The sequence below is a fragment of the Seriola dumerili genome, unplaced genomic scaffold (assembly GCF_002260705.1).
Source record: "Seriola dumerili isolate Sdu_G_001 unplaced genomic scaffold, Sdu_1.0 BDQW01000266.1, whole genome shotgun sequence".
NCBI lineage: Eukaryota > Metazoa > Chordata > Actinopteri > Carangiformes > Carangidae > Seriola > Seriola dumerili.
Genome location: NW_019174521.1, coordinates 32,448 through 41,399, shown reverse-complemented (window position 1 = coordinate 41,399; position 8,952 = coordinate 32,448). Strand labels below are relative to the sequence as shown.

The window sequence follows — 8,952 nt, the reverse complement described above, 5'->3', positions numbered from 1 at the left end:
ACACACACACACACACACACACACACACAGGTCAGACACTGTTCTGTTCCTGCTTCACTTCCTGCCAATCAGAAAAGTACAACCAGTAGAAATGTCATGTGACATCAACCAACAACCCTGGGAAGTTCCTCCATTCTCAGTTCATCAGGTGTGTGACACACACACACACACACACACACACACGGTCTATGTTAGTGTTTAATTTTATGATTGTTATTCATTAATGTGCATGTTTATCTTTTATATTCAAATATATGAACACATGTTGACAGGCTTTGTGTTGGATATATATTAACCTACAGACATGTACAATATAAACACACATGTATTAGACATGATGTTTTCAGCTTGTTGGTTTTCAGTGTTTTGATCTCAGCTTGTAAAACAAACCTTCACTAGCTGCTGGTTTCTTCCTGAGGCTCGACCTTTCAGGAGCGGACTGATTTAATAAATGACTTTAATGTCACTGTAGAAAACTCGGTTTATTCAACTTTGACCAAGTGGATGAAATATGGAAAAGATTTTGTGTTAGTATTAATAATGTTTTCCAGACACTCTCCATGTTTCTGTTTTCATACTTTCTCGTGTCAGTTAATGTCAAAGGAACATTTCACTTTTCCTGTTATTTTAACATTTTGACACAAACTTTTTAACCTTGTGACTTTTTTTCTCTCAGCCCAGAACACAGAGGTCACATGACACGACAGGGTGAGCGACAGTACAGTTGTTACTGACCGTGATGTGCATCTCCATACTATATATATCTATACTGTCAGGTACCCATATACCCATATATATAGTTTCCTCTCAACTCAAGGTCCATTTACCAGCTCTTCCCAGAACTTTCAGCCACATCCGTCTGTGCCGAGGATCGTCCATCTTCATGTGGCTGTATAATCCTGTTCACACACAGTGGAACACAAAGGAAGCATGTTCATGTTTCCACAGCAGGAGACGCACAGGTGGAGCTGATCAGACTGAACAGGGCTGCATTCCATTTAGCTGCGTCACTGAGTCAGGTGACTTCCTGCCAAGGTCTCTAGGACAAAAAACAAACAAACATATTTGTCTCCAAGTAAATTTGCGGTTTGATCACAATGAGATTAAAAAATAAATAAAGTGGAAACAAAATCCAGACGATGTTAATAATCATTAATTATTTAATCAAAAAATATATTTTTGTTTCATTATAAACTGAATATTTTTGGGTTTTGATCTGTGAGTTTTATATCTTAATATAATTAATTTCATTATTTTTATACACAAAGAAAATTAAGAATTAATCATTTAAAAAAATCTACAGATTCACCAAAAATAAAAACATTGTTTGTTGCACCTGAGCTGCCAAACTGTGAAATATGAAAAGTAAAAGGACTGTTCCTTCATACGGATAAATCATTAGTACTAACGTATTGTTTTACAGGCAGCTTGTTGTAGCTGAGATGGAGCTAATTTTAACTACTTTATATATTGTTTGAGATTCATATTATTTAAACTGAGCATGAATCTGCAGAAGAGTTTGTAATGTAAAATATAAAATGTCATTTATTCTATAACCAATGATATTTTACTCCAAATGTAAAGAACTTTTTCCTCTGAGAAAAGTCACATTTGAGAGAAGAACACAAACCTACGTCTGTTCAAGTATCTGCTGATTTAATGCTGAACCGATACTGAACGAACTCTCTGACCTGCTGAACTCTGAACCACAGGAGGAAGAGAGCAGCGACTTCTTCAATGTCGTTTCCCAGAAGTGATGTCACAACAAGTGCTAATGGCAGCAAATCAGCGGTCTCCGTGGAAACAGTAGATGTCTTAACGTTTTCCTTAACTAAGAAAACAATTTAAAAGATTCTGTTCAACAGCCTTAAGTAACTCCCTCAGCTAAGGAGAAGTCAGTGTCACACTTCAGTAGAAAACTTCAGGTGTTTTAATGAAACCTTCAGACACAAACATGAATTCATCCATTAAACCACTGAGTCGTGTATTAGCTTAAATGAGTCATGCATGCGTTTGTAACTTTATTATGAAATGTTATTGTACTTCCTGTCATGTTGTTTCATGCTGCTTCAGTTCATACATGTCCGTGTGTTTGTGCAGAACACTCAGTGTGACGTCACTGACCTGCAGCCTCGTGCAGACGTCGGCAGAAGAGGCGGAAACGATCAGAGGAGAGTTTCCTCAGTGTGTGAGGGGTTTCCAGTGTGGGCGGGGCCACGCTGCGGAGCCACAAAACAGGAAGTGCCAGAGTCCTCCGGAGTTTCTGCTCATTACAGCTGTCACAGAGCGGGACCCTCACCGGTCCCGTGTCCTCCGTCACCTGTCCTCTCACCTGTCCTCTGTCCGACATGTCCCGGGCCGTGCTGCTGGATCTGATTCACGGCTGCTGTCCGACCTGCGCCGGCCCGTCTCTGCTGGAGGAGTCCGCTTCAGAACCTCATGTGTTTCTGCTGAGCGGGAAGCGTCACCGGGACAACCACCCGTTTCTGAGCTCGTGCAGGAGCGCTCAGGTCCTGGACTCGGACTCCACCGCGGAGTGTTTGTACCGCCTCAAGCAGACCGTGGACCGGCGGGACCTGAGCTCCGTGACGGTTCTCACGACCCCGCAGGGCCGGGAGGTTCTGGTTCGGTACCAGCAGCTGCTTTTCACAGCCGCGTACACGTTCGATTATAAAGTGAGGTCAGTGGACAACCTCACCTGTCCGAGCTGCTCAGGCTCCGCCCACACGGGCTCACCTGGTGAAGGAGTCCAAGAAGAAGTGTCCGTGTTTCTGCAGCAGTTACCTGCGCTGAAGGGAGACGTCACGGTGCTGACGTCAACACTGATCCCAGGTCAGTTTAATTAAAATACACAGGAATATTAGGAGTAAATCAAATGTCAAATCTGATCAAATCCAAACTGTATATTTTATTATTAGTAATAATTAGTAATTAGTAAATTATAAACCCAGTACAACTGAATAATGAGGCCAATACCAAACTCCATCCATTCATACATTAAGAAATATTTATCAAAAATATTGATTTATTATGATAAATAACTAAATGTCAGGATTTGCTGCTTTTCTGTTTTTCATGTTATTATTTCAAACTTTTATGAAACTCATTCAGGTACAACCAACGTGTTAGAGCCTCAGAGGAACTCACACCAAACTCCATTCAACTAGACCCCAGTTTAATTATGCTTTTCTTCTCATGTGACTTCATTTGTAAGAGTCTGTACGTATGGAGTAAGTCTCCTGTTCTTTCTCCACAAAGCTGCATTTATTTTAATAATATATTGTCAGTATAATATGATATATCAAATCTATAGAAACGATATCTCAGAACACCTTGATGGAACTGGTAAAAACACTCACCAGGACTCATGGATGAATTTATTAGATTTTGGGGGTCAAAGGTCAAAGGTCACGGGCGTGGTGACCTCACAAAACACCTTTTAGCCATTACTCAAGACTCAAGAGTCGCACCAATGGTTAATATCTTCTCTGACTCTGGATAAACAGGTTAGCCTTGAACTAGTCTGAGTGGCGGAGGGATACGACCGTGAGGAGGTGATTCTAGTTGAATGGATATCGGTGTGACTGTGTGAAACATCCTTCTCTCTGTGTCTCTGTCAGACTGTTTCGGTCACGGCTTCAGTACTCGTTCAGGCGGTGTGTCCTACGCCCCGACGCTGTCCTCCATGAATCTGTTCAGCAGCAGAGGGAGGCGGGACCCCGGGGCCGTGGTGGCGGAGAACAGACGCCGACTGGCCCTCCATGCCGGGTTTCACCCCAAGCCACTTCACCTGGTCAAGGTACTGGAAGGACTGTGCGCGAGTCGTCCTGAATGAGGCCGTAGACTTGGTGCAGACGTGTGAATCCTCTTGTTTCCTGCAGGTGAACCACGGCAGCGACGTGTGGGTTCTGGGGAAAGCTGAGCCCGAGAGCTACGACGGGATAGTAACCGATCAGACCGGGGTGGTTGTAGCCGCTCCGGGAGCCGACTGCATGCCGATCCTGTTTGCTGATCCGGTGTCAAAGGTCATCGGCGCGGCTCACGCAGGTGGATGTTTCAGTCGTTTGTGATGTTAGAGATGTTCAGGATCCTCCGTTCTCCCTGATCACTTTTTCTACTCGTCCTCAGGTTGGAGAGGAACCCTGATGGGGGTTGCTATGGCGACGGTGGAGGCCATGGTAACAGAGTTCGGGTGCAAGGTGAGCGACATCGTGGTGGCGGTGGGACCATCGGTGGGGGCGTGCTGCTTCACCAGGGAAAGAGAGGAGGCGCGGGGCTTCATCAGCATCCACCCGGACTGTGTCCCCGACCCAGAGTCCGTCAGACCACATGTCGACATCCGCCTCGCCAACAGGTACAGACCAGGAGGGCGGAGTAAACACAAAGGGCTCGCTGTTTTCAGGTTTTACTTGAATCCTAATGAGTTTCACTTTCCCACCTGTTCAACGCTGGGTACAGATCCCAAAAGGACTGTTTGAGTCTCTGAGTCTCTGGGACTGAGGTGGTGTTAAAGCAGACCAGTTTATAGTCAGTGTAAAGGTGTGTTAATCATCTAATTACATCAAATTCCTGCCCCAGAATCCTCCTCCAGAAAGGCGGGATCCTGCCTGAACACATCCACGATGACACGGTGACGGACCGGCCCTCTGTGACGCCCTGCACTTCCTGTCACCCCGAACTCTTCTTCTCCCACGTCAGAGATGGACCCAACTTCGGCACCCAGGTCGGCTTCCTGTGGATCAAAGAGACGGCAGAGCAGACCTGACCTGACCTCCAGCAGGAGGGACGTTAGTCTCAGATACCAGAGGACGGATTATCTGGATATTATTAGACATTAGTCATTTTGACTTTTTTAACTGAGTCTGGACACAGAGAAAAGAAATGCCTTTTATTTTATAATCAAATTCTCCATTAAAGTGAGATATTTAATTCAACCTCTAATGATGTGAAATCTCTACAGCACGTTGCACAATTAGTACTTAGTGTTCCACTGTTTAAAAGCATGTTAATATTAGAGCCAAACACACTCTAACGGTGCCGTTAAAGTTCCAGCTGAGTGGATTTTATTTAACAGACCAATTAAGATCAGCAGCTGTTGTTAATGGTCGGTAACGAGCTGCTCAGCTGCAGCCAGGAGACCAGAGTCCTGCTCACTGCAGGGTCCCATGAATGAATAAATACATGTCATGACCTTTAAATTAGAGCTTCCATCTGGAAGGTTCAAATAACAAATTCCTTCTTATACCGAGAACTTGTCTTTTGTGACAACACATCCACGTTTGTCAGGCTCCGTTCATCTGAGTGTAGAGTTGTCATTAGAAAGAAGGATACAACACAATCAGACCAGTGTTTCCTGGTCTTACTGTGCAGCATGCTCATCACTGACTTCCAGGTGGTGGTTCGAGTTTTTCTTGTAAGTGTGTGTGTCTCTCACAACAGTAGAGCTGAGACAAGGCTGAAAATCAGTGCAGTGGACATATTACCTTAAACCCTGAGCTAAAGATGACTTGGTGTATTCAACACATGGAAATAACTACTCTACTGCACCTTTGTATTTGTCTGAGTTTGACATTATCATGTGATATATATTACACCACAACAGGAATCATCAATGCAAGTTTTATTGGACTGAAGAATTACAGCAGGACTTTAATTTGAAGTAAGAAATGAATTCATGGCTGTGACTTCACAGTTGTAGCTACATTTCCCACATTATTCCTGCATGTTTGTGTGTGAGCATTAAATCTACAGCTCACGAGAAACAACCTCTACCTGCCCATACACGTCAAACACAGCTGTTTCCCAGTCGAAGATGTTTCCTCTTGGTGCTCTCATCCCGGAGTACAGGTCTTGGATGGTGCTGGCTGAGAGGACAGAGTCCCACATGTTCACATCAGAGATCTCCCCGACAAAACTCTGACTGGCATCAAAATCCCCCGACATACTGTCTAGATCTTGTCCGAGGATGACCCTGCCTCCAGATTGGAGAACGTGACCCTTCCTGTAGATTTTGAACAAGCTTTTCCTCCCATTCAGGAAGAGGGCAACCGCACCTGAACTGGCGTCCCAGGTGACACACAGGTGAGTCTCCAGGGCCCCGAGCACAGGGACTTTGAAATAAACACCATCTCCACTTGAAGTCAGGTACAATGACAACCTAAACACACATATAAAACAGTTTCAGAGGGACTAACTAAATCAAATCACATCAAAAACATGGCCGTTATTGGCCTTTAATAGAACATGGTCAGAAAATATCTTAAATCTTTAATATTATCTGAAATCCAGAATATGATATTCACCAGTCGCCCACTTCCCGCCACACGTTCAGCTCATCAGTGCTTTCGGTCCTATAAGCGAACAGAATCATGTCTCGCTGTGAGCTGTCCTCCGTGGCCACACGCATGCACAGGGTGAAGGCGTTCACGTTCAAGGGCCTCAGAGGGACCAGCTCCGTGTAACTGGTGCTCGTCTGAGCGGGAAACACCAAGCTCTTTATGGTAACACTCCCTGAGAGACAAGAGGTTTGTCCGTTACTACGAGACCCCATGGTAATGTCTTTATATGTCCAAAATCCAAAGATTCAGTTTGCTGCATGAAACAATGATTTAAATGATTCATCAATCACCTTTAAATTCAAAATAAAATGCTAGATATATACTTGCACAAATATAAAGGCACAAAAGAAAGGTGAACGGTTACCGGCCAACGCCATAGAGATCGCAACGAGAAAAAGGACGGAAAGTCTCATTTTCAAACCTGCAGAAAGAGAGAATTTACTCATGAACTCATTCCAATTATTTTCATGCATCAAGTTTAGTCAACATGGCAATAGACAACTTTTCTTACAGCCAAGTGGTATTAATGGCAGCGTCGCTGTGTCTTTACCCGATTTGTGCGAGTGGGTCAAAGCCGAACCCAACATCTAACCATAACCCTATTAATAGAACCGGTAGTGATCCCTCTCAACACCTGGAGATCTCTAAATAACTGGACTGGCCAAAGGGACGAACCTTTCCCCAACTTTTCAAAATTTCAAGATGGCCGCCATTTCTGGCACAGGAAACACAAGCAGAATTTTACCCAGATTTCCTCAGAGCTTCATTTGTGCAATTTTTAACATGTAATGTGAAAATAAATTCTGCATAAAACACAATGTATTTACAAACCATTTATTATGAATGATGAACCAAAAAGAGTCGACAGTCTACTTGTTTACTTATCTTAACATTAGCTGGCTAGGCTAACTTGGCAGTGCTAGGCTAACTTGCAAGCTCCAGGCTAGTTAGCAAGCTTTTTTGTGAGTAATATTTTTGCTGAAATACACTTTCGTTTAATTTTTTACAGTGTATTAAATTTCACCTTCTATGTTAAAATGTTTGACACTGGATTATTCATGAGAAAATAGTGGATGAACATATCCTTGTCAGAAATGACGGCCATCTTGAACTTTCGAGTGGCTAACGTGTTTTATCAAAAGAGAGATACCCAAGGAGGATTTATGTCAAGTTTAGCATTTGTATTTCCCTGAAATACGCAGTTAGCTGCTGCCCCTAAGTTTTGCACGGTCCTTTTTCTGATTTGGTTGTGTAGTGGCAGACGCACTTTGTTAGTGTCGTGAATTGAACCTAATTTTTCTGCAATATTTCATGCCAGACAAAACGCTGATGATGTCACTCTATAGCCATTACATTGTGCAACCAACATTAACTTCATGTTAGGTTAAAACTTAAATTGTCTATTCTCACTTTAACCTATATGCAGTGTCAGTAGGAGAGGTTATATAAAGATATAAAAGTAGGATGAAGCTGTGTACGTACCGATACTGTGTCGCTGTGAAGTTTCTGATCTAGACGATCTGATCGGGGGTTTTTATGTCCCCAAACTCCGCCGTCACCACACACTGATGTGAGAATCAGCACCTGCCGTCCTCCCATCATTCTGTGATGCACTGACTTGAGATGAAACGATTGTGGCTGTTTAGACAAGATTAGACCTTTCAGGGTTCAGACGGTTGACAAACTGACCCAGTTAAGGAGAATGTGTGTTTGCAGTTCCATGACCTGAGATGACTTTAACTGTAAGTCGTTTCATTTCCTCGTCCATTCAGTCGATATCAAAGAGCTGTGAAAATCCTGCAGGAATTTACCCTTACAGAAAAACCATGTTAATTTAACATGTGAAAACATGTTAAAAGTGGTCATGGTCGAACAATGACGCCAGACACGATTCACTATTTACACAACTTTGCATTTAAAACCAGATGTTGAGAGATTCTGGCTTCGCACAAGGATTATCTGTGGAAAATGGCGTTTCAGTGCCCAATCAAACAATGTGAAGGACACAACACACTGCAAATATCACACCAGTTTTTAAAAAAAGGAACCAGAATCACCTCCTCGTGGTCGTATCCCTCCGCCACTCAGACTAGTTATCCAGAGTCGTATTAAAATAAATACATTGAATTTATGTGATTATATTTGATTTTTGACCGTTTTAAAAATGACAGAACACGGACGTCTCTGGGATACAGATGCATTTTATTTTGACAGTCTTGATTTGTCTTAAAAAGCAGCCCTTTTTCTAAAAAACACACAAAATAAAAACAACAAAGATCAGCTGATCACTGAAGGACTCACAACTGCATCAAATTATTTCTCCAAACATATCTTCACTTTCAAACTCAAGATTTTCTCAGCTCAGTGCAACTTCACATCGAACATCTTCGTAAGAATAAAATAAATACGATAAAAAGACGACCTCCTGCAGACAGACGAGTTGAACAAAATAAAATGTGGACAGACACAAACTCTACAGCATGAAGCATCACAGTAATGTCAGATAAACTACAAGAGTCTCAACTGTAAACATCAACATGTTTGTTTTTAAATCAGCAGTTCACTTTGTTCATCGCTCAACTTCCTGTTGACGCTTCAGCTCAGTCACATGACT

At 42.8% G+C, this 8,952-nt stretch overlaps 2 protein-coding genes across 2 annotated transcripts; one reads left to right on the top strand and one right to left on the bottom strand.

The window, feature by feature from the left end:
* The first annotated feature begins 2,191 nt into the window (after positions 1-2,191).
* Positions 2,192-4,934, top strand: lacc1 (laccase domain containing 1). Its single transcript, XM_022757162.1, has 5 exons — positions 2,192-2,832; positions 3,621-3,799; positions 3,882-4,047; positions 4,129-4,354; positions 4,579-4,934. The coding sequence occupies exons 1-5, from the start codon at positions 2,349-2,351 to the stop codon at positions 4,763-4,765; spliced, it is 1,242 nt and encodes a 413-aa protein (XP_022612883.1). The 5' UTR covers positions 2,192-2,348; the 3' UTR covers positions 4,766-4,934.
* A 671-nt stretch (positions 4,935-5,605) lies between these two features.
* Positions 5,606-7,873, bottom strand: LOC111230423 (pentraxin fusion protein-like). The gene is made up of 4 exons (XM_022757163.1): positions 7,821-7,873; positions 6,703-6,759; positions 6,303-6,510; positions 5,606-6,157 (listed from the first exon to the last, which is right to left on the bottom strand). The coding sequence occupies exons 2-4, from the start codon at positions 6,749-6,751 to the stop codon at positions 5,746-5,748; spliced, it is 669 nt and encodes a 222-aa protein (XP_022612884.1). The 5' UTR covers positions 6,752-6,759; positions 7,821-7,873; the 3' UTR covers positions 5,606-5,745.
* Between the last annotated feature and the right edge of the window lie 1,079 nt (positions 7,874-8,952).

Bases quoted from the DNA above. Each gene is read 5' to 3' on its own strand.
- lacc1 (XM_022757162.1), top strand. From the start codon at position 2,349: ATGTCCCGGGCCGTGCTGCTGGATCTGATTCACGGCTGCTGTCCGACC. The intron at 4,048-4,128 runs GTGGATGTTTCA...ACTCGTCCTCAG, and splicing joins CATCGGCGCGGCTCACGCAG to GTTGGAGAGGAACCCTGATG. The intron at 4,355-4,578 runs GTACAGACCAGG...TTCCTGCCCCAG, and splicing joins GACATCCGCCTCGCCAACAG to AATCCTCCTCCAGAAAGGCG.
- LOC111230423 (XM_022757163.1), bottom strand. From the start codon at position 6,751: ATGAGACTTTCCGTCCTTTTTCTCGTTGCGATCTCTATGGCGTTGGCC. The intron at 6,511-6,702 runs GTAACCGTTCAC...CTTGTCTCTCAG, and splicing joins GATCTCTATGGCGTTGGCCG to GGAGTGTTACCATAAAGAGC. The intron at 6,158-6,302 runs GTGAATATCATA...ATGTGTGTTTAG, and splicing joins TGGCGGGAAGTGGGCGACTG to GTTGTCATTGTACCTGACTT.